This window comes from Contarinia nasturtii, unplaced genomic scaffold (assembly GCF_009176525.2).
Source record: "Contarinia nasturtii isolate CC-2019 unplaced genomic scaffold, AAFC_CNas_1.1 Cnas_scaffold_187, whole genome shotgun sequence".
Taxonomy (NCBI): domain Eukaryota; kingdom Metazoa; phylum Arthropoda; class Insecta; order Diptera; family Cecidomyiidae; genus Contarinia; species Contarinia nasturtii.
The window spans coordinates 6797271-6823326 of NW_022197544.1; the positions used below are offsets into that span (position 1 = coordinate 6797271).

The 26056-nt window shown below is 33.6% G+C and overlaps 2 protein-coding genes across 11 annotated transcripts; one reads left to right on the forward strand and one right to left on the reverse strand.

The window, feature by feature from the left end:
* The first annotated feature begins 689 nt into the window (after nucleotides 1–689).
* On the forward strand, nucleotides 690–20775 carry LOC116336652 (histidine decarboxylase). Of its 9 annotated transcripts, none has more exons than XM_031760637.1 (17): nucleotides 690–741; nucleotides 5010–5310; nucleotides 7703–7989; nucleotides 8075–8366; nucleotides 8488–8597; nucleotides 12434–12487; nucleotides 12851–13026; nucleotides 17404–17474; nucleotides 17630–17649; nucleotides 17878–17976; nucleotides 18126–18204; nucleotides 18610–18730; nucleotides 18837–18970; nucleotides 19415–19560; nucleotides 19729–19780; nucleotides 20043–20156; nucleotides 20570–20775. In XM_031760637.1, exons 2-17 carry the CDS (start codon nucleotides 5283–5285, stop codon nucleotides 20659–20661), a joined length of 1875 nt encoding a protein of 624 aa, XP_031616497.1. In that variant the 5' UTR covers nucleotides 690–741; nucleotides 5010–5282; the 3' UTR covers nucleotides 20662–20775. The 9 variants fall into 9 exon arrangements, with proteins under 9 accessions (XP_031616497.1, XP_031616496.1, XP_031616495.1 ...); XM_031760636.1 differs by lacking the exon at nucleotides 690–741 and adding an exon at nucleotides 4226–4712; XM_031760635.1 differs by lacking the exon at nucleotides 690–741 and adding an exon at nucleotides 4226–4682.
* LOC116336654 lies at nucleotides 789–2132 on the reverse strand. 2 transcript variants are annotated; one of them, XM_031760645.1, is made up of 5 exons: nucleotides 1794–2132; nucleotides 1550–1725; nucleotides 1330–1496; nucleotides 1151–1261; nucleotides 789–1050 (listed from the first exon to the last, which is right to left on the reverse strand). In XM_031760645.1, the coding sequence occupies exons 1-5, from the start codon at nucleotides 1993–1995 to the stop codon at nucleotides 1011–1013; spliced, it is 696 nt and encodes a 231-aa protein (XP_031616505.1). In that variant the 5' UTR covers nucleotides 1996–2132; the 3' UTR covers nucleotides 789–1010. The 2 variants fall into 2 exon arrangements, with proteins under 2 accessions (XP_031616505.1, XP_031616504.1); XM_031760644.1 differs by having other exon boundaries at nucleotides 789–1027; nucleotides 1794–2131.
* Nucleotides 20776–26056: the final 5281 nt, after the last annotated feature.

Below are 26056 nucleotides of genomic sequence, written 5' to 3' on the forward strand. Positions count from 1 at the left end.
ACGCTACATCACAGCAAATATGAGCTGTGATTAGCAACGAACCTCACAACATGGAATGGATGGACAAGGAGCAAAGGATTCTTCGTTGACTTGCTGACACAAATTGCCACCGCACAACTGCGCATGTAATCGTATCTAGTGTAACTGTGGATTGGACAACTGATACGCTTAAGAAAATTTAACAATGGGGCGGTTCAATAACGTCATCAAATTGATAACGGGAAAAAACAAAAAAAGGAACAACGATGACGAACGGAGTAATACTTTCAATTCTTGATGTGTGAGTTAGAATTTTCCATTGCTTTTATTTTAAGACGAGTACTTTATTTTCCATGTAATAAAACGGATACACAATGACAAAATATAATGAAAATAATGCAAGCATTTCACTCACACCCTCTGTACGCAAACAGCGAACATATATAAAGGACGTTTGCATTGAGAAAATCATACAGTTTCATTTGTTCAGTTTTCAGCGTGTGTTTGAATACATTTTTTTTCGCTTAACAGCTCCGTCTCTCTTTCTCTCTCTATTTCATACAAACTATTCAATTTTCAATTATTTTGTGTATTAAATTCGCTTTTCATTTTCAAATCATTTCCATTTAATTACATTTGATCACTTCGATTTTAAAATAATTGACTTGGATTAAAATTTGAAAATATACGAAAATCAAATGAACGCTTATTTCATCATTTTGTTTGTGAAGTGAAACGTGCAATTCAAATTTAAGAACAAGAGTAAGTTTGACCTTTTTCTTCCAAGAAACACCTTTTTAGCATGAAAATTTAAAGAACAAGTTTTTTTTTTATTTATACATTTCCAAAGAATAGTTGAATAAAATAAATGAAAAAGGGCCACCACAAAAGTGACCCCATTAAAATCCGATTTTTTTTTTGTTTATCAATTTCCGATGGCAAATTACTTTGGAACACTTAGCACACCAACGATTTCAAAGCAATTTCGCTACTCTTGATGTTTTTTAAATGACCAAATCTCGGATGGGTTTTTATGATATCTTCAAATCTAAAACGAAAAAAAAATATTTTCTTTTTTCATTTTTATTTGAATTGGAAGCGTTAGCTCTTATTGCTATATTTAATATTATTCCAAATGTGATTGTGATGAGACACATTTTTTCATATTTACTTCATAGCGAAATTCGTTTCGAAACCAACATTATCTGCAATTTTACTCGAAAAAGTGGACGAAAAAGTGGAGTGAGTTAACTTCAATCCGTACTCTTTGCATAGTTTCTTCCTGTAAAAGTGGTAAAATGAATAAAATTAAATAAAATAAAATGTTCCCAAACCTTATGATGACTCCACCTTGTTTCGAGAAAATGTACTCCAATGTTTCTTCCTCGAAACTTTCGATCAACGCATAGTCCATAGCTTGTTAAGTACTCATTGATTCCGTAATGATTGAATACATCGAAATTTTTCTCCACAATCAATATTAAATCAGATACATCTTTTGTTATTTGGCTTTTATGCTGAAAAAATACGCGTTGAAATATTCAATGACAATTAAAGTCAACTAACTTACATTTCTACAGCACATTTGCATAAAGTCTTCATCATCTTTTTTAATCACAAATAGTACATTTGCGCCAACAATTTCATTTGAGTCCTCTTTGAAACATACAAGCGACACATTTTGATCAATCATTTTTCGCCACATCAATTTGTAGTCTTCGATAAGGTTCGGATCTTTTGCACCCTCTTTTGAAATTGTGTGAAAAGTTTTAAATTGAACATTGAACAATGAAAGACCAAATGAAATGATATACCAAATGCTTGAAGAACGGGTGCGTCTTGAATGAAATTAGCCACCAAATGTTCAAGTATTTCTTCGGTTCGATCTGATGGTAAATCTTGAATTCGATATTCTACCAGCTTATCAGTATCCATATCGCGAACTTTGAATGTATGCCAAACTTTTGGAAATTCAATCGTTTCCGGACGTCTCCATTTTAACACCAAATTTTCCATTGATTACAACTTACAACTTATCGACAAAAATTAACTTATTATATTATTTGAAAGAAAGTATACTGAAACACCAAACGATTTTCATTTAACAGAAATGTGTGTGCTCTTACGAAGTATAATCCGTTTTAAAATGTTTTTCAATTGAATTCACGTGGATACAATTACTGTGCCAAATATCAAGAGATTATTTCTTTTATCATACCGTAGTTATTGTTTTTGATGTCGAGATTACGCACTTGTACTTGATTTTTTCTAGGGGGTAGACACGTGGAATAGGATTAGACTTTTAGTCTAAAGATTCGAGAAATTTCAATGAAATAGCAACGTATGTGAATGGATTCGCGTGGAATAGTGAAACAGTGCATGGAATAGCAAAAATTATTTCACTTCAAATCCATTTGACATTTCTTTTGACGTTTATTGATGGATTAGTGGAATAGTGTGGAATAGTGTGGAATAGCAGAATTAACATTTTTGACGGAAACAGTGCATGGAATAGGAAAAAAAGTTTCGATTCCACTTTTGTGTTTTTGGATTAGTGGAATAGCCGGATTAGTAATTTATATAGTGGATTCGGAATTTATTCTTGGTGTCTCCCCCCTAGGATTTTTTGTGTGTTATTATTTTTGCGTTAGATTGTAACGAATGTGGCTAGTTACAATTATCTTAATTTCAATAAATCTACACAGATAAACATTTAAAATCTATCAAAAGTTCAAATATCAGACCGAGAAGACTCATTAGCTCTTCAAAATGTAAAATTTAAGAGAATGACACACATTTTTCAGAATACACACACAAAATCGTTATATTTTAGTAATTGGTTAATTTAGATAAGATAAAAATTGAGATTAAAAATAGCTTCCATGAGATATTTAAAGAATGCAGTGAATTTCTTCATTGTATAATTTATTTATCACATTGAAAAAAGCATCTATTTATTTGTTATGCATCAAAATATGTTCGTCAATTACGATTTGAGTTTGCTTTGATGTGCGCATCCGACTAACATTTTTAGACATTTCTCATTTCCCTAGTTTTTCATTGCAAATATCATTTGCTTTGCCCAATAAGTTTGAAAAGTTTTTCTTTCCTTACTATCAATTTATGTCTTTTATTTTATAATATTTATGTGGGTGAATAAGCAAATTTTTGACGAATCATCCTATTTCAATTGATTATAAAATTCTTCTTTAAATGAGTGAAGAGAGAAATGGAACGAAATGCAAATATAGCAGAATATGCGAAGTCAGTGTTGTCATTTTTTCAAGTATTAACCATTCAAATGATGCAATCTGTTCTAACAAATGATGAAAGCTAAATAATATGAATCACGTCAAGTAGTTGTATTTAGCAGCAATTTTTTGCTCATACAAGTCCACGACCATGTGATAAAGTTTCTGTGTGTATATAGTAAAATTGGAATTTATGATTTATTTAAATTAGCATACAATATGTCTATAATGTTATTGAACTTTTGTGAAGTGAGTTCACTGTCTGCCCAAAATATCAAACAATATCTGTTCACCGCCTATAAGCACATTTCAAAAGTCTTTGACTCCAAATATCTCTCTCTCTCTAATTCTCTTTAAACTGATTTTCGATGCTCTGGACAAAGCGTAACGTTGAAAATAGAACTCAGCGATGATCAAAATCTGGCATACGAATTAAAGCGAAAAAAGAATAGCATTGAGTTTTTCGAATTGAATTCGAATCGATTTTTTCTTACACTTAGTGCAAAACTGAATAATGAAAAAAATGCATCAAGTTTTGCCGTACGTATACAGGCTTCTCTTTTTTCATAAAAAAGTGTTTGGTTTTCAGAATATTAAATGCAATGTATATGGAAGAGATTAGAAATCATTCATTTTTGTTATTTTTAGCAATGTCACCAGCATTACGAGAAAATGTGTCAAACAATTGCTTTACATTGCGATAAAAAAAGAAACAGATGTCTCATCCGTTGACCAATTAAAAACAAACAAAAAAAATCAATGGGATGGCATTCAAAATGAAAAAGATAAACTGAGATTGCGCGAAGTAAAATGAGTAAAATTGCATAATTTCACCTTTTGGTTGTTGTCATGGTTTGTTCAAGCCATATGAGTGCGCACATAAGAATATCGATCTCGTGTTTTACATATTATACTCATTTTGAATTGGTTCGAAGCATTTTGACCAACTGGAAATGGCAAATGTGCACCAGTTATGGAAATACGACGGTGAAACATAAAGTGAATAAGTGCAACAGAGTTTTCTCTCTATGTGCATTGAAAAATCTCTGTACCAATCATACGTATGGAAATTATCATTTCGAAACGATTTCAAAGAAAATATCCTTCTTTTTATTATTATTCGAAGATTGGTTTTATGGTTGTTATTTTATCATCACGCCCAGGGAGAAAATATGACATTTGCATGGAATTCACATCCATTTTCTTAGCAATGTTATCAGACAATGTGTCAAGTGTATTCAATTTATTGTTAATTCGCAACGGCGAATACGCAACGGCAAAAGTGTACAGACATTTCACATAATAAAATAGAAGTATACATTTATTGGCCATATTTAGATTGGTTTATCTTATCAGAGATTGCGCATTTCAAATTAAGTGATTGTGTGTGAATCGTGATGATCTGATGGTTTGCTTTGATTCCATTCGAATACAGTTGTAATTAATTCAGTTGTACGGAAATTTTTGACTATTTTTTTTGCAGTATGTCCATAACATATAGAAATAGCACTAAATAGTGTCGATATCTATACTATATCGGTCCACTATATTTGGAAGATATTTCCGCACGGCACCGTAACCCACGATCGAAGTGAGTGTAGACGGCAAAAATCACAAGTTGCCGTGCGGCAGTAGACAGGACTGTGTGTATGCGTAAACATTTTTGCCATATCGACACTATTTAGTGCTATTTCTATATGCTTTTTTGTCATTGAATTTGTGTGTGTGTTTTTTTTTTAACTTTATCTATGCATTACAATCTGTGTTGAACCTGTGAAGAGGATTGTGCGTGCGTGAGCTAGCAAAAGCTCTGGAGATCGGTTATCATATTAAAGGAATTGCAACAAAAACAACAACAACAACAACAACAGCAGATAGATTATAACAGCAATAGAGATCGAGATTCAATCATAATCGAAAGATATTAGAGAGACATAAGATAGAGACGGAGAGGCCGACCAATCGACCAACTCATCGATAATAAAACGGCGTAGAAAGACACAGAGACCGCAATCACACCAAATAAACGTTCAAATCGTGCCTGCATTAAAAATGAACTTCGATGAATACAGAAAACATGGTAAGAGCTATATTATTACTTATTAGCTTTTTGTTAGCTGCTTGAGATATCTTTCGTTTGTTGATTGTTTTTTTTTTCTTATGTTGGATGCGATTGCAATATTCTGCACACATTCAATGTTTATTGAGGATTTGGCTCATTCGGCCAATCTTGGGCAGGTTAGAACAAGTTATTCGTCGATTTATGTCAGTGTATAAAATTACAAAACAGTTCGACGTTGTCGTTACAGGCATATAGTTGGTTTTTTTGTTTTGGTTTTATTTTTATTTTTTTATCGTAACTTCTCGGAAGATGATGTGCGATCGCGTGATTTTCCATTCCATTATCAATCGAACCGAATATAATCGTTCAGTGTCTCTGTCTCTCATTCGCTCACCACATTTCCACTCCATTCAGATGGATCGTGTGTTTGTGTGTGTAAGTGACTGTCTGTATTCTTCGTCGAACGGTGTTCCGTCTTTCATCTTTTTTCCAGTTATTTGCTCGTACTACAAATGCGTAAACATGAATTTATGATGATCGGTACATCGGAGATTATGGGTTCGGTTGTCTGTTTGTAATATTTATTGCGTTAAAATATATTAGTTTGTGTCGATGATTGAAAACAAAGAACAGCATTGTGAGAGAAGAAAAACAAGAAATATTAGTTATTCCAAAATGATGCGATTTTTTTTTTTGTATATTGAGAGTCAAGTATGGACAACCATTTCTTTTGTAAATCAGCGTCTATCTCTCTGTCCGTGTGCGTGAATGCAATTTTATCGATGTCAGTCATTTTAACTGAGCTACAGGTTGAAAATCGTAAACATTTTTACGAGCTGTGAAATTTGATCAAGCAATCGATTTGCACGTAGATTTTGCTATCATCTTCTATTTAATTTACAACCGCGACACATGCAAACCAAAAAATTAATAAATAAAATATTTGCATAAATGGTGTATGCGCGCGCCTTCCATTTCTTGTGAATTGAGTGTGAATTCAAATTGTTGTTTAAACAACCACCTCCTCTTCGCCTCTTTGGAAAAATACACTACTAATTTTATTGTGCCATTAAATATCCAATAGACCAAACGCATTGTTCCGATGTGGCGTCGTGCCGTGAATATGCATTCAATTTACTAAACGATTTATTTTTATGCAATATTCAAATGCAGCTCAATTACGACAATAGTACACCAAACAAAGAGACGATAATGAAAAGAAAACATTGAAGAAATCACCAAAGATAACCATTTCTTCCGCATTCGTTTACGATTTGAAACCCAAATCAACCCACGCAAAACACAGCAAAAAATATCAAATATTCTCGCATGTATTTTACCAATTTGCTCCATTCGATGAAATGTTCAATTGCAAAATCCAAAAAAGACACCATCCTTTTCACCATTTATTCTCATCAGAAGAATGAATACAGTACGCAAGAAAAAATAAATAAAGAAAAGAACTAACAGCAACAGCAACGGAAATTTCATTTGTCCATCTCATTTCAAAGTTCGGGTTAATGGATATTTAGTTGCAAATTCGTTTTATACAAATACGGCAAATGCAGTGGCAAATGAAATTGCCACGCGCAAATAAAGACATATAAATTTTATAACTGCTTTTGCCTCATCGCAGTCTTTTCGCATTCACGCTCACGATGGCTCATTTTTATTACACTATTATACGAATGTGGATTGAGTAAGTGTGTATATTTGTTGGGCTGACAGTTGCCTCAGGGTTGTGTAAATGCAAATGGTAAATCTTACATATATCGTTGTCACAGCAATTTCTAGTGTGGATATTTATTCAGATAATTTAGCACTAGCAAGTAGGTGGCAGACGAAATGCTCATCTGTGTATATTGAAAAGCGTACAGTGAAAAGAAATAACAGACCGGATGATAATAATAAACTATGGCATGGATACTAGTTTAGCAAAATAAAATCGTTATTTCTCTTTTTATTCTTTGTCATCGTCGATTACACATTTAAATATTATCGTGCAACAAAACCGTGCAAAATCCCCTTAAATCAGGCATTTTGCATACCGACAATACAAAAGTGTTGATCCATTTTATGGTTTTTTTTTTATCCAATTTAAAGAAAATTCATTCACAAACACAACGAGAACACAAGCACAAATTGAATTTACTTCACACGCATCGATATGGGTGTCTGTGTTGATGGGAGTGTTCATCGTTTACAAATTGTGTATGCACAAATTACGCTAAAAGAATATCCTTATAATTCGGTTTGGCTGCAACTTCCACTGTATTCACAGCTAACAATTAACAAATCGTATTTTATTTAATATAGATAATTTCATTTACATTTTTGTTGTTATTGCATTAGACATTGAACATTGTTTTTAATCTTAATTCAAATTCTATGGAATAAAACAAACGAATAGGCAAAGAAATGGTCGATTATATAGCTGATTATTTGGAAAATATTCGAGATCGTCGTGTTTTTCCAAATGTACAGCCGGGTTACATGCGAAATCTATTGCCCGAATCAGCACCGATTGAAGGCGAGGAATGGCATCGAATCTTTGAGGACATTGAACGGGTTATAATGCCAGGTATAACACACTGGCAAAGTCCACATATGCACGCATATTTTCCAGCATTAAATTCCGGACCATCGTTGCTCGGCGATATGTTGGCCGATGCCATCAATTGCCTTGGATTCACATGGGTAAAACATCTCATTTTTTCCCCTTTGATTCAATCTCAACCATTTGATGTTTTGAATTTGATATTGTTTTATCATTCGGCCACAGGCATCATCACCGGCTTGTACAGAGCTTGAGACCATCGTAATGAATTGGCTAGGAAAAATGATTGGTTTGCCCGATGATTTTTTGCATACCGGTGGCAAAAGTAAAGGTGGCGGCGTTATTCAAACAACATCATCGGAATCGACATTAGTTTGTTTATTGGCCGGTCGAACTCAGGCGATACGACGCTTTCATGAACGAACACCCGGCTTACAGGATTCGGAAATAAATGCACGTCTCGTGGCTTATTGTTCGGATCAAGCACATTCGAGCGTTGAAAAGGCTGCTTTGATTGGTGAGTACATGAAAAAAAAAAATTAAATCAAGTTCTTTTTTGTTCTTCGAATAACTGGTAATTTATTATCGTTTTTATTGTTGTTGTTTACTTTGGCCATTAATTTTAATGCAATTTATAGGTTTAGTGCGAATGCGATTTATTGAATCGGACGAAAATCTGGCATTACGTGGAGCCGCACTCGAAGAGGCCATTAAAGATGATATAAAACTTGGCTTAATTCCATTTTGGGTAAGAGTAAACATCAAAAAAAAAACTTACCACACAACTGTACGCCCAAACTGTGTGTCAAACGAAATTGGTCGCATTTGTCTGATTTGAACAAAATACGAGTGCATACCAATGACCAAAAAAATGCAACGAACAAAAGCGAAAAAAAACAAATGGATTTTGTTGTAATTTAAGCCGATTCTGTTCGTAATACCATTAATTATTCTAAGCTTTAATCTAATTAACTCATTTTTATCCAACGCGTTGAATGAACGTGTATGAAGATGCCATGCAATTGAATTTTTGCATTTTTTTTGTACACGCGCCCACATTCTGCACTCAATTTTATTTCGATTTGATTTATCTATGAAAAACAAAAGAAAAGAAAAACCGACAGTTTCAGCAAAATTCCATGGGATTGGTGGATTTTCTATTTTCCGTCGTAGCCGCCGTTGTCAATATGTTTTCATCGTCATCGTTTTCATTCTCACATCGACAATTGAGAGAAGCACATTAGAATTATCATACCTTTCGCATTTCTTACCTACTGATTTACTGACTACACTTTATCGGTTCGCCTGTACGCGAGCTCGTTCGTCGAGCCACAACGGAGATTGAGTAAGCGTTTGACGGTTCCATGTGGTCCTATTACTCAGTTCCCATGTTGACAAGATGGCATTAAAATTGTGGCCACATGTGTCCGTTTGGGCGTAGAGAGTGAGTTTGCGTTCGCTCACTGTCTCTCTCTCTCCCCCCCCTCATTCTTGTATTCGGTTTTTTCGCTTCACTCATTCCAAGTAATATAGATTATGCATCAACGCACACTAGGTGTCACATCACCGTAAATTCTTTTCTTCGTTCTCCCTTCATTTTATTAACATACCATTTAAACCGGCGCTGCAATTTATGCTTACGACTTTGTATTACACGATAGATGTACTGATTATTGATTTTGCTATTTATGAAAGGCAAGAAAATCGGTTTTCGTTTCACTCCTCGTGTGCTTTTCTTTTCCTCATTCTCTTATTTCGTTTTCTTGGTCGATTGGTGTTGCTGCTGCCTTTTTTTATTTATTCATTTTTTTTGCGCAAAGAGCTGTGGCTCTTTTTGTATCAGTGCCATTCGTTACGTTCATTCAGTTGAACATTTCTTGTGGCGGCAGTTGACAAATCCGATTTATTTTCTCTATTCTTGTTTACTAACCAACTTAAAAATACTTTCTGGACTCTACGGTCTCGCTTATACTCTTGTTAAGTGTATGGTTGTATCAGTATCAGGATGTGATTTAAATTTTGTCTTCTTCGTTTACATCATTTTTTTGTTGTTGTTTTCACCAGCTCCATTACGGTTATGCCATAAATCGTCTCCTTCTTTCGTTCGGTTGTCTGTGTGCCCTTTTTTTCCTATAGTTTCAACTCAAGCATATGCAACTGTATTTTTGTTTGGGATGTATTCTCTCTCACACTCCGCTCTGTCGCTTCGCTCTCAGTGAATTGAATTTTGCACACAAATACGCGCACACAGCTATTTTCATGCATATTCCCACGAGAGTTAATTAATATCGAATAAGAGAGTTCGAATGGCGACATGATAGAAATGAATAATAATTAGTTATTTGTTGTTTTTAGACAAAGCGGCTAAATCTCTTTTGGATTTTGAATCGAGAATGAGAGGAAAATGAAAAAAAAAACCAAATGAGAAAATTTATCGTTATGCGTTCGACGAATAATGAACACACATTGTATTGGGCATATATTGTGTGTTTTCCAACTAACAGTTCAATGGTGTGTTTTTTATTGGCATATCATAAAAGGTGGTATGCGCGCTCCTCAATATTTTCCCAAGCAACTGTATTATCATTATTATTATTATTTGTGGTTGTTGTTGTGTTTCTGCCGGAACTAGTGTTCTAATGAATTTGCGCGCCATGGGCGCGTTCTATCTCAAAACAAAGCACACTGTTTTCCAATATTGTTTCTTTTTATCTGTGTTTTATTTGATGGTTTTGTGTGGCGAAATATACACAGAACATTTATAGATTGTTGCTTTGAAAACTATATATATATGCCAAAGACACAGATACAATTTATATGCGCACGCGTCTATATTTTATTATTACTTTTAATGAATGCTGTGTTTATGTGCGCGCGGTTGATTTGAAACACTAGCACAAGGATTGTGATTATTTGATCCGAATGAAAATAAAACAACCGCATTGTAAATAATACACGGATAGATTATTTCGAGCAATTCAATTCTGCATTCTCTGGACTTTGATATTCAAAAGTGCTTTAGAAATAATTAACGAAAAAACGGTGCCCATTAGCAAATCATTTCAAGAACATTGTCGTTGTTGTCATTCGCATTGTTTTGGATTAATGTACAACACTTTTTTTTTAAATTGATAACGATTAACAACCAAAGTCTCTGTAGTAGTTATTTAATTCTTAACTGACTGGTGAGCTAAGTTGTGAACACCAAGCACGCGGTAAAAACGATTACACACGGAAATGAAAATGGATTTTTAATGGTTTTTAATAGAGAGAACGAAGAAATTATTTATTCTGTACGAAGGCATCGATTTATCAAGAGCATGCGTTTATTTTAGAATACGAACAAAAATATATATGTATAAGAGACATGCATTAACTCGCACAATACCTCGATTCTCATAATTGGTTAATAATTCACTTGTTTCACTGCTGGATTTTTTTTCGATCGCTCTCCCTCTTTCTTTTATTATATTTTTTTCTTCACGATTTATCAGTGCAAACCACTGGTGAAATAATTTTACGTGCTGTGCTTCCCTTCGAATAATTAAACAACTGTATATTCTCTCTGTAATATTTCACAATTTTTTGTTTGTTTTGCGCACTAAAATGCGCCACGTCCAGATGTAGGAGAGAGAATAAAAGAAAAACAACCAAATTTCATAGCCGAGTCAAACACCAAATAAAAATCGACTTTTGTTATGCAAAATAAAAGTAATAAGCATTTGAACGGAATGTAAAGAAAAATAAAGGAAAATCATTCATTTCAATGACTTTTCATATTTCAGAGCCACCTCTTTCTTTTGCTTTGCACTTTAACAATCAATGTTTCAAACGCATATTCTTTTTCTCAGAATTGACACACACACACACACAAAGAAAAAAGCAAGTGTAAACACGCCAGCAAGAGAAAGAGAAATATTGAGAAAGAGAGAGAGAGAGAAAGAAAGAGTTTCAACGTATGAAAGAGATTTGCTGAATTGGTTGGATTTTGAGTTGTATGCGCCGCCACAATACCGACCATCATCAAGCACTTATTTTGATTTAATGATATATGAATGCAATAATTAATACGAAATTCCTGTAGAAAAGCGCAAATCCCAGCTCTTTGCGAATTCTTTCATCGATTTAGGTAATTGCATATAATTGAAGTATTTGAAGTTGAAATGCGCACTTTCGAGAGAATCTCGGCCTGAGATGTAATTTATTCAAACGGTTAATTTGTGAATTCATTTATGGTCAATGAATTGGCGATTGAAGTGTACTTGAATGTTGAAAAGTGCAGAAGTGTGAAAACCAACAAAAAAAAAACTCACGAGAAGAATAAAGAAGAAAGAGAGCTGATCAAGACGCGCGCTTCATATGACGCAAATCTTCCGGTGTGCGCGCGTTTTTCGTTTATGGTTCAATTTCTTGTACAGTTTAAACAGTGTCATTTACATGTAATGAAGCCCCAATATGGTTGCAATTTTCGATAAATTATTTTAAATAAACTTTAAACACTGTTTGTAATGGTTAACATTCTTTTGCTGTTGTTGAAAAGAATATTTTTTTCTTTTTTTTTTGTTATTGTTGGCGTCTTTTTAGGTGTGTGCAACACTTGGGACCACTGGTGCTTGTGCATTCGACAACCTGAATGAGGTAATATTGGACTTAAATATATTCGCATTATCATTATCAACAGTACAAAAACATAACATTTCAAGGTACCACACGAAAAACATCCAAATATTCGAAATCATCATTAAGAGTACCGTTAAAATGCAGATTCTTATACCCCAAAATGAAAATGTATTTATACAGTTTCAGTATGTATGTTTTTGATTCGTTGTGTTTTTTTCTCTTCTCTTTTTTCGTTCTCAATTTTTTTTTCGGCGATACACGTTTTTCCCGTCATCCCGTATCACGTCCTGGTGCGTTAAAATTCTGGTTCTGCTTCGGACACACGAAACAACAACAACAACTGAACAACAAAAAATCGTAATGCGTAAACGATATGTTAAGATTGGTGATATTTGTATGGAGCACAAAATTTGGTTACATGTTGATGCTGCATATGCTGGAAGTGCATTCATTTGTCCAGAATATCGCATTTGGTTGAAAGGCATCGAAAAAGCCGATTCGATTGCATTCAACCCATCAAAATGGCTTATGGTACATTTCGATTGCACGGCCATGTGGTAAGAAAACACACTTAAATTTCAATATGATTCATGATTATTAATGATTTAGTACTTGGTTCTCTCGATTGGCAAGGCATACCGTACGATTGACTTTTTCGAAATTTTACTTGAACTTCCTTCAATATAATTTAAGGTCCGCCATTTTTTTTTTTTTTTTTTTTAAAAATTAACAAAACGTCAAAATCGAAGAGGTGTGTAAAATATTCGAAAAGTTGTAAAACAGTTAAAGAATTAAAACTTTGGATTTAAAAAAAAATTCAAATTGTATTTACGAGATACGAGATTTCAAAATACTGAACAGTCAACACGTCGATTCGAATTTCAGAAATAATCAAATGATCGGAGATGCAGTGTAGGTAGATAGAGAGTTTATTAACAAGCTTACAGGAACAATTCGTTTTTCGAAACAAGAACAGCCAATGGCGAGTAACAACGTTTTTTTTTTTTCAAGCGAATTATCTTTCGGCCTACGTATCAACCTCTTCTCACTGCATAAATTCAAAGGAGTGGAGATTTCGTTTCGTTAAGCGAGCAAAATATCCAAGCTGCCATAACAAATGGTCATTCAAATGATTGGCCCGACATTTTTTTAACAATATTTTTTCGTAATATTCTTCAAAAAAAAATAAAAATCGAAAAAAAAATGATTCAAATTTAAATCTTCGAACTTTTCACGCATGCTTACGATGTGCCTGCATATTTTTGCTTGGGAGAGCGTTGGTTTTTATTACCGCATACGATTCAATTAAATTTAATAAGGAAGATAAATGAAGTAAAACAAGCCGAAACAGAGAGAAAGACTTTGCCAATAAATATGAAGAACGAAATCCAAACAAAGAAATATACACAATACGCCGATTTACACAACTGTGCGCCAATATGATAGAATCATTGATCTTCATAACAACATGCTCTATACTGTCCGTACGTGATTTTTTGTTATTATTATGGCCTCTTATCAGTGCGCAAAGAAAAATATACACACATTGTAAAACGTCGTTGTTATTCGTGTTCATCGAGAACGAAATAAGCGCGCGAGCGCTCATCTTGGCAATATGTTTAACGGTACATAGCGTGCATCGTTGTTGGTCTTTTCTCATATACACATATTGACTGTTAAAACCAGCAGCATCACGCCAATCCAAGCCATTCTTGACCACATTCTTATTTTCTTCACAACCAATATGTATGTAAATGGAGTGTGTATCTTTATTGATATACGTCATTTTATTCTGTACCTGCTCAAAGTCAATCTTGTTCAGTATTTCGCATCGAATACAAGATGTCGAGAGGACTTGTTGGACGAAATTAAGTGCGCTTTAGAACGAAATGAAAGGCTATTTTTCTCTCTTTCTCAGTTTGATTCCTTCTAAAAAAACATCGTTTTTTTCTTTTTCATTTGTTTTCAATTAAATAACTGTATTGATAATTATCGAATTATACTAATATTATTTGTTTAGTATTTCGCTCGGAACTAACGTCTCTACTCCACAATTCACTTCTATTAGAAAAATAAACTCAAAATTATATCCTCAAATGATCCGTGAAGCTATCTCTCTCTTTATCTCTCTTTTACTCACTCTTTATGAATCACATAGCGATAAATTCCATTGTAGACTTTGTAAATAGCGCAAATACCCAAAAGAAAATAGCGAAAGATTGAAGTGCTGAGGTATTTTATAATATATTATATTCTCAAAGCAAACGAATCAACATAATTTGCATAGATTCCAGCAAGAAGACAGAAACAACAGAATGGAACAGATCATATTTTTTTTTCATTGTTAAACTTACTTCAATGTGTATGAATATGATTGCGTTTCAAAGCCACTTTGAGTTAATTGATTGAAGAATGGCTTTGTAATTTGCATTTCTGTTGATTTTGCAGCTGCAAAAGCGGTAGCAGTAGCTACCATATGGTAATGTGAAAAGCTTTTAATTAACATTACAAACATTAGGGAGTTGCGGTTTTTCAATAGTCATCATCTATGATTCGATTCAGATTTTTTTTTGTAATAAAACATCTGTTAGACTGTTTAACCACCATACGGTGATTTCAATGAAGACTTTCTTCGATGTGAGTGCTTTTTTTCATTGTGTTGTGTTATTCAAAATAGGCGATAAAATTTAAACGGGGAGAAATGATATAAAACTGTATTCATTCTGAATCACATTCTATTAATTTTGATGCGAATACTTAGAAAATCAGTTACATTTTGCAAGATTTTTCTGCGCTTTACATATCGATGCTGATTAATTGAAACTGATTCCGATTTCCTTCGATTAATCAGAGAGATAGAGAAAGAGAGAAAGAGAGAGAGAGAGAGAGAGAGAGAGAGAGAGAGAGAGAGGGAGAAAAAGAGTTCGCATTCTCTAATTTGATAATGAAATAAACTGTTAAGCTGTTGGTAGAGCGAACTGGCGATAAAATAAAACGATAGTCTTGTATGAATTAAATGCATGAAATTTTTCATATCAGATCCCGTTAAATTATTTCATATGGCCATTTAGCGGTGTTTATCGATGTTGGCAATATGTATACAATCGTATGCTAAGAGAGAGTATGTTTAAATGATGGTTGACTGCATATCAAATGCAATTGCACATGGATCGTTGTGAATTGCATTGGATTTTTTTTTGTGTTTCTTGCGCAAAATGCAAACGGGTCAAATGGCTGATGTGGCGATAAAGTGATGGTGTTAAACAGGTTTTTGCATCTTTGGCATTGTTTTTTTTCTCTTCTAAATCTTAACTTTGATAAACGAGTGGTTGAAACGTATATAAAAGTGTCGAAAAAAACTTATATGCTCAAATGATCGCCATTCAAATTTCTCCTCGTTATCACTCGCTCATTTGAATTCGATGTTATTACGAGTTTTTGAGAGAATTCTATTGAATGATGTCGGCTTTTTTTGGTAGACAATAAAACTAATAAATTTCATATATAGAATTCATTCTTCGTGTAATTGTATATATTTTGATAGCATTCCGACTGTAGTCCAAACAAAATATTTTTTATGTAAAGTTATTTCAAAAAAAAAAAATCCAATCTAGTCAAAAAATAATTTTTTTATATATTTAGATTTTCAATTAAGAATTTTGTTCTGAAATCCCCTTTAAATATTTAGTTCAACCTCATTTTCGATATATTGGTTTTTTTAATTGCTGTTTATTCATTGCATTTCAATGGTTCGCATGGGCTGGATCTATTTACGCGGGCATAGCCTTCAATGCAGACGCAAATGTGGTTTTGATTGCAGTTCTGGCACTTGAATCCATTTGGATTATCACAAGTATACGTATTGCAGGGCTGTTCGCCACAATATGTACAAACTTGATTTTCTGGGCATCTTGTGTTTCTGCACGAACGTAGTGGTGGTGTTGCAGCTGAAAAATAATAAATAAAAATAAAACAATAAATAATTTGATTAGATTGCAAAATGAAGCAGCTCTACAACTAATTTCATTGAAATCACTCACCGTCAGCAACTATGAATATAGTCAGTGCAAGAGCCAAAACAAATCCAAATTTAACAACCATTTTCTCTATTCTCGTTCTGTATTTCACTTCAAAAAATGTCTCTTCACTATTCAACTTTGTGATTGCGAATAATGATTTGTCACCGATGTTCAAGCTTATATACCATTATGCATGGTTGTGTGCTCGTGATTTCTAGATTTTAATATTTATTAGCATCGTGAGTTAAGCTAATCACGTCAGCTTTTTATCGCTCGAACTCGACAATGTTAAAACAACAAATCGTAAAGAATTCACGTAATGGGGAATCCCGATATTTGAGGTTCTTTTTTAATATAATCACAAACAATTACAATGTTTTAGTGAATATAATAAAGTCTTATCTCGTACTAATGGTTTTTCAAATGAAACACAATGATAGGCCCGGCGAAGACGTGAAATAAATAAAATAATGTTCAGAATATGAAATTCAAAACTTCGAAGTTTCAACGTAATGTAAGCATAGCAAAGGAATAAAAATGTGAAAATATTGAATAAAAAAATGTCTGATCCCTTGAGCAAAACGAAACTGAAAATATTAGATTATGGTCCAAAATCTCAAACGTAGCAGTAACTCACTCACATTTTGTCTTTCTTTCTGAAAGATTTTCGCAAGCTGATCTTCATTTCTGACAGGACGCATATATGTATTCATAACTAGTATTCTTCTTCTTTAAAATGCAAAACTACAATAGTATAGATTTTGCATAATTTTGCTTTTGTTGAATTTTGTGAACATTTTTTCGTCAGCTGGAGAATACGTAATTTTGGCCTACAACCAATGAAAAGTGATCGAAAGAGTGCATTAATCTCAAAAATATCGGCGTTAACATCATAAGTTATTATTTATTTTGCAGGGTGAAGAACAGTTGCGCATTGCACAGAACATTTAATGTTGAGCCGCTCTATTTGCAGCACGAAAATTCAGGTTGGTTTGTAATACATTAAAAATTGGTTTTCTTTCACTCTCCAAGCCTGAATCTCTCTCGAATTCAGACGGAGAAAGAGAATATAAAACCTACCGTTCATGTTCTAACTGATTAAATTCTGTGTTTGTGTGTATTTATTGTTTATATTAAACAGGACTGGCTATCGATTACATGGTAAATTACTTGAGTTTAATGCACAAAACAAATCTACCGCTTGTTCATCGAACATTTTAATGTGATTCATACGGAAAGATAACAATTGTTTATGATTTTTTTTAATTCTCTGTACTCTGAAACGCTGTATTCATTCAACGGCATCGCTTGCAACTGAAATGAAAACAAAAATCAACAACAACAACACTACATACTCTGGTCAAAACGTTTATTAAATGTTTGCTTTAGCACTGGCAAATTCCGTTGAGTAAAAAATTTCGTGCATTGAAATTGTGGTTTGTCTTGCGAAATTATGGCATAAAAGGTCTGCAAAAGCATATACGCGAGGTAAGCGAAAATAATAATGATGCTCTTATTCAAACCATTAGTCCACATGTACTATTCTGATATTCGTTTGTTTGATGTGTTTGTTGTTTCACGATTCATTTTTCTTTTGTTCTGCGTCAATTTGTTTTGATTCATTCATTTATTTGCAGGGCGTTCGACTAGCGCAAAAATTTGAAGCTCTTGTTCTGGCCGATAACCGATTCGAGATTCCAGCACCAAGACATTTGGGTATGTATACGAATTATTGTGGTTATTTTTTTTTTCAATCCCAATCAATTGAAAACGAAATAAAGAGAAAGAGAGAAAAACAAACACTGATTGATAGCAATCAACAAAATCATGGATCACTTATCTCCATGTAGCACGAACAAAAAAGACTTTATATACATAATTAAAAACCGAAATGCGGATTTTCGGATTATGTAAATTGAAAATAACTTTTAACTTTTTTTGATATAAATTTATTTGTTTCTCTTTTTATTTAACGGTTGATGACCGCATATATGCACTCTAACCTCGTGGTATTTCTCTTTTTCTCTCTTTTCGGCACATATACATTTCCATTTCAATGAAAATTAAATAATCGCCGAAAAAAAATGGTTGTCGTTGTGGTGGTGCTTGCACCAATATTAGGCATGGTTGTATTCCGGATCAAAGGTGAAAACGATCTAACGGAACGTTTGCTCAAGCGTTTGAATCATCGCGGTAACTTACACTGTGTACCGGCTTCACTTAAAGGCAAATATGTTATTCGGTATGAAATGTTTGAGTGATTTTCATTTTTTTTTTCGTTTATTTCGCTACCGTTCGGGTTTTCTCTTTTTTTTCATCATCTAAAATATAATTTTATTTTCGGACAGATTTACCGTTACATCAACGCACACCTCTAACGATGATTTGCTTAAGGATTGGGCCGAAATTCGGAAAGTTTCAACCGAACTACTGGAAGAACTCAACATCCACATCACCGATCGTGCTCGCGTTCATCTTAAAGGTGTTTTTTTTGCAATTCATCGAATGGTCACTAAATTCGCTTAGTTTGTAGCGAGATTGCAAAAAGCAAACTTTTAGAAAGATGATTTTTCAAAAAATAAACTTTTAGAAACAAACAATTCTAGCTACTGGCTGAAATGGCTTGTAATTGAATCAAATTGAAATCTTGTTTTTGAAAGCGATACATTGTAAAAGCTACTTCAAAAGCTTTTCATATTTTTAAAAGTCTAGAGTTAAAACTTTGCTATGTGATCTTTGCTTTTACCTTACACTGCTAAAAAAAACGAATGAAAAAAATGACAAAATTCAAAATTCTTTGTAATGATATTTTCGTCATCAAAATTGAATCATACATCATTTGTCGATAAATAGTCGAAATGTTATAGACAATCGATTAATAGTGTTTCATGGCATACATTTGTTCATAATGTTTCTTTTTTTCTAGACACCCGGGAAAAGAACGAAGCTTTCGGCTCAAGCTTATTACTTGCAAACTCACCAATGTCACCGAAAATTGTGAACGGATCGTTTGCCGCAATTTTTGATGCTGATGAATTTCTGGCAAAAACTTATGCTGGCATTCGAATAGCGGTGATCATTTCACTCGATACCACACACTTTTTTGTTTGATATTATCCCGAATTTCTATTTTTAATTTGATTATATTCCCATTTTAATACATGCTACATATTTCATTTATGCGAATATTTCCTTCATTTTCTCTTTTGCTTTTGCAAATTGTTTCCTCTTCGATATCAGAGTCAAAATTCGCCGGCGATGCGTCGACGTGTTCGAGGAATTTTGATGTCAGGTAATAAATTCATGATTTTATTTGAAAATTGAATAAAATTCGTATCGTGACACAAAAAAAAAGTCATTAAAAATGATTGGGCAGCTCCATAAATACTTAAATTTAATTTCGATGCTTTATATGTGTGCGTATCTCCATCTGTGGGTGAAAAGCTAAAACGTTTCGATTTGCAATGCTTTGCCATCGAATAACATGAATGGTTTTTCTTTCTTCTTTCATTTGTCACTGCACTGTCTGTTACCATATTGATGTGTCCAAATAGGTAAGCAATTTTCGTTAGACTCTCGAATGGATTTAGTGTTTCATGGTTTGGATGGACGAGATTCGGGCAGTAAAAATCATGCGATAACGGAAGATGGCGAAGAAACGTGGGAAGGTACGAAGGGAAGGTATTGTAGAGAATCATCTTGGCCAAAATTTAGATGTTGTTCGTGAACTTCATTTGTACAGTGTTCTATATGTGTGTGCCTGTGTCTCTCGTCCCGAGTGTTATACTTGGTCCAGCACAAATGCAAAGGAAAATAATGTTGTTACTTTTATTTTGTTTCGTTAATTTTCATTGACACCATTATCAAAATGATTGGCAACTGATTTGATTTGAATCGAATTTAATTTTTATGGTTTATTTCTTTCTTTATATTTTGTTTTTTGGTTTTTAAGTAGATATGTACCGTGCTGTAGTTAATGTGCTTTGATTTCTTTAAAATGGCTTTTCATATGTGTTTGTGTAACACAGTGATGGTTTCAAATCTAAACTGATAATATTCAATGAAGTTTCTTTTTTGTTAGTTTCTGAGGCTAGTGCCGATGAAGATACCGTTGAAGAGTCATCATCACCGCCAACAATGACAAAAACACGAGTAAAATATGATCGATTATGACATCAAGAGATGCCGCATAAAATCAGCGGCTATGACATCAGTCCATCGCTATCAACATCAAGCAATGAAGACTCAACGCCAATCAATACCATACAATTTACAATAGTTCAAACAACCAGCCCACCACCATCATCAACATCATCGCACCAAAATGATTTATTTCCAAACAAAGAATCATCACAAGCAAAACGCCATACCAATGCAAATGGTGCATTAAATCGTCACATTTGTAATGATCTACGATTGAGTGCAAATAAATCGTTTAGTGAAAAAATTCGACCGGCTCGACCATATTTGCCGCCACGTCGTGTTGATGGCGGTTCAACCATATATGATAAACAAAATTCATTTGAAAATCGTTTACAAACAACGAATCGCTTATCCGAAAAGCGACAATCTGATCCACATATTCGGTATGCATTTTATAATCGTGGTTTTGAAGTGGCCACATCAACAAAACATCGCAAATATTCATTGTCACATTATGAGATTCGACGTAAAGCAATGCCAGATATCGATGAATATGGTTCAATGGAAAATGATGCAGAAAGCAGCGATGAATGGTCAGGTTCGCAGCAAAATTTACAATACTATAGCGGTAGCAGTGGACGTGATATCACATTATTGCCAAAGCTTAAAATACGTATTTGCGATGAAATGGGCGCTCGAATTAAACATTCATTTGATGAATCATCATTTTCTGATGAAAATTTTAATATTGATACTGATGATGTCGCTCATTCCACCACATCACAAACTAATATTCGAAATGATTCGATTGATACGCAACCAAAGAACATCGTCAAATGTCCGCATACAAAAGTTAAAAATTACACCAACGATGATGACAGCAGCGGTAATATTGATGATGACAAACAACAAATTCCAAACATTCGAACAGAAAGCGTTGAAAATGACAATGTTATACCAATTTGCAAAAAATGTGGCCATCGATTAACTATTCAAAAACAATTTACAAATGCATTCGTATAGTAAGAAAAAGTGAGAAAAATTTGTGTGTCTGTTGATTATTAGTTTTTTTTTCTTCTCCGTAATTAGATTTAAGTTTTCTAGTTTTATTTTCTTCTTCCGCTCCCTCCGATATGCGTGTAATATTGTAATCCACGTTTGAAAGTATAAATTTAAGTGAAATGAAATTTGAAAAGTTAAAATATGCGTTCATCATTAGGCTGCAAAAAAAAAATTTAATCTGTACATAAGCCCAAATCAAAATGCTGTGTAATTACAATAAAAGAAATGTTACGAATGTTTCAATGAAGGAAACGAATGAAACAAGAAAAGAAAAAAACATTTAAGTGAAATCCTCCAGAACAGCTATTATAATACAAACTTTTCCCCTTTTCTCCAGATTAAAAGAAGTATATATATATAAAACCTATGAATGTTTTATTCAGTGTTAGAAATTATGGAAAGAAACAAAGAAATGAAAGATAAAGAAAAAAACCAGAGAAAGAAGAAATCGATTGTCATATCGAAAAGTCTTAAAAGTGAGTGCGCGGCTTAAATATGCCAAGAGTGCGCACATTATCATTGACTTTTCATTCTATAATTTTAGTTTGTAAGTTGAATTATGTAGTAGTAGTTTTTTCCGTGAAATATATCTAAATGGAAAACCATATAAAGTTTAAATATATAAAAAGTATGCATATTAAAATTAAAGAAAATTAAAAGAAAATAATAATAAAGCCCAATGTTCCAAAGTGCATGAGAAATGGCTTTTGATTCACTGAGTTCACGGGTTCACCATTGACCATGAATATACAAACCAGAGAGTCAGAGAGAGAGAGAGAAAGAAAGAGTAAGTAATGAGGCAGCGTTGTCACCATCGCTTGTGTCGTGCACACTGCAACCTTATCCTCTTAATTATCTAATTTGTTTGATAATAGTTCAGCAGCAATTGCAACCACAACGTATGATGCCAATGGCAATGTTTTAATGAAATACACACTCACACACTAAAAGAAGAAGAAAAACACACACTTCCAAATGAGAAGCCCGTTTTGCACACCAAATGCTTTCATAATATGTACAAAGAAGAGTCATTCAACTCGAGAAAATAAAAACAACATAAAGAGAGAAAAAGTAGGCGCACAAAGTATGAGCGCACGCGCACTTGTTCGATTGCATACGCTTTGCTTTCGGTCGTAAGTGTGGTTAACACATTCCTAAATGCACATTTATACTTTCCTTAAAATTGCATTGCTGAAACCGAAGATAGCGAGAAGCTCAATAGAAATGCAATACCAAAAGCCAGTGAAGAAAAACAGCAAAAGATAGTGATGATGATCAAAATCTAAACCGTGTCGAAGTACGCGTGCAAAATACACAATACACATCGAAAATCAGCTCGATGCGAAATAGAAAAATCAATTGCTATACATTTCATATACGTATTTGATGTTTAGTTCTTTGTAAGATTTGATTTACAATGTACCGATCATGGAAATAAAAACAAAAACAAACAAAAAAATCACTGTAACGTCAATCGTTGATCGTTGAAAAAGCAACGGCCAATTTTACTACTATTGTATCGGCTTGGGAACTTAAAATTTACCTTTTTTCTGTTAACATTGATTCAATATTAAACAACTTCAACCACTTTCAATGCAGTCATTGTTTTGTTTTCGTTTTTTTATTTTCATAACCGTTATTATTATTAATAATTTTGTTTTTTTGCTCATTATGAAGAGTGAGAAAAATATCGACGATTTGATCAAAACCGTATCATTTCGATTTTTTGCTTTGTTTAGACATTTTTCATCTTCTCTCTCTATCCCTCGCTATTTATACATATTTACAACCGGAATTCGACGTAAAATATTGTACAGTTTTCGGTAATAAAGACATAGGCCCATTTCAAATGGACCATTTGTTTGCATTTATTGCAACTAATTTAGCCATTTGCCAGTTAAAATTTCGGTAGCCGATTTTTTATGTGTTCAAAATAAAACTTTTGTAAGTATATGATTGTGCGCTCGTACGCAATTGTATGCTCAACGAGCGACATCAATCGCTCTCCTCTCAATAAAAAAAATCAGCACGCAAACGAATGCTTGCACACAATATATATAAATTTAATGCACAACCAGTTACGTTAACTTGACTGAGGGATATTTTTGTCGTTTTTTTTTCTTCATTTCAACGCTTTTGCTCTCTTTATGTATGACGCTTTGTCACTCGCTCGCTCACTCGCTCTATTCGTTCACTGTTGAAACTTTGAAGCGCGCGAAAACACCTTTAATATATAGAAATGCATGCCTAGTGAAAGTGATCGATAGTATGTATCAAGTTACGGTGTGTCACAGTGAACTCTTTCACATTTGTTATATACACAAGATAAAAACGAGTGCGAGTGAGCGAAAGAAAGAAATAGAGAGAGAGAGCATGAGAGATATACAACAATGTTTGCATTTAAGAAAGTGGTCGAACATTCAAACCCGATCAACAAGAAAAAAAAAGCGATCGTCATCATCATCGCATGAGTACGAATATTATTGAACTTGCTTGATTTGGGATGCATTTCTCAATCTTTTCTTAATTTGGATGTGCATACATATTACGCATGAATAAGGTGAAAGAAGTAAGAAAGAAATTATGATTGATACCGGATGGAATTGTGCACGCGCCAATCATGTGAATAAATTCATCACAAATAACGATTTACGATCCTTTCGGATTAAAAAAAACCCCAAAACATTCGGCATTTCATTCAATGGTCTCCGATTGCGAATAGTTCTTCATTGAACTTTTCACTCTCTAATGACTCACAATATCGAGAGCTATTCGGTTGTCATGGATTTGAAGTGAAAATGGGAGATTATTTCATCTTATTTGATCAATTTCATTGTTGCGATGTTATCCCTTGTGTTTATGAGATCAAAAATTTTCGTTATTTTCGTGACATTGGCACATCAAATTTTAAAAGTTTCTTTCGATTTTAATTCAAATGATTGTTTGTCAGATTAATATAATTCAGAGAGCAAATTCTCTCATTATATCGGAGCCAAACACAATCCAAGCATACGAGGGTTAAATGCAAACTCTTGCATCTTTGGTCGCTACTTTCCTTATTTTCTTTCTCTTGCTCATGGTGATTTGATTTTTTTTCTTCTTTTCATCCATCGCGTACATTCACACAACAAGAAGCAATCGGTTTTTTTTTTCTTTCTGTCTTTCTTTCTCTGTTAATTTTTGGTGTATAAGCCCGAAATAACCAGCAAACCAGCCAACACAGATTATGTTACAAGCTTTAAACGCCAATTTAATACCACTTTCTTTCTTACATAATTTTTCTTGATTGCTGCTGTTGTAGCCATGTTTTATCGCACAAATCAGTTGATTGTTGTTGTATGCAATGCAGCCACAGGCGGTATTTTGATGATTGGCGCGCTGTGTAAACATTATGTCCAAATGTTAAAGTCAAAAAACCTTCGAGCGTTTCAAACTTTATGTGAATGATGATTTTTGTATTTTTCTTTGAATTGTCGTCGTTTTGTAGTCATCCGATTTTCCCAATCGCTATGGTATTTGATATGATCGATATGTGTACATGGAAATGTCGACATTTCGCGTGACTCGACAGCTATTTCTGAGCGAGCAGGAGAGAGAGAGAGAGTAAGAGATACAGCATAAAGGAAAACATTCTTCGTCTATGGAAATCAACCGTCAACCATTAAACACTCCGTGATAGACTTTAAAATAGATAAATTATTGCATAGAAAAAGAAACGGTAGTCATACAAAAAAAAAACACACACACACACACACACACACCCATTTTATGATTGTTGTCACAAGTTGTTGTTTTTGTTTTGTTGTCTACTTTGTGAATGGAATCTTTTATTTTCGTTCGTGCTACGAACACCGACAACAAAAAATTGTGTGAGTTGTAAAATTGGTCTAATTTTAATTAGTTGGTCGCCGTAATGGAATCGACCGATTTTTGTATCATTTCGGTCGATAACAAACAACTAGCAAGCTTAGATTCATGTGAATTGTCGCAATTTAATTAACACTCGCATTATTTTTTTTCTTCTTCTTATTGCCATGTTTACGAATTTCATTTGCAACACAACACGAAACTGACCCTCATTTACACTCCATAACAATTACCGATTTGTTGTTTTTAGGCATTTTTTGTATGTTTGGTTGCCTGTCAATGGTCGTATCATCAATGTACGTGTGAAATATGATTGTTTGACGGATTGACGAAGAACAATTGAAATTCGCTCAATTTCATCATATTGCATATAAAATATACGATGATAATTGCTTCAAAGCAACAGAAAAAGCATTCAAGGTGCGACACTGTAACAAAAAAAAAAACCATTGAGATGCACGCAGCGCGGCAAGTAACAAGTACTTACAGCGACCAC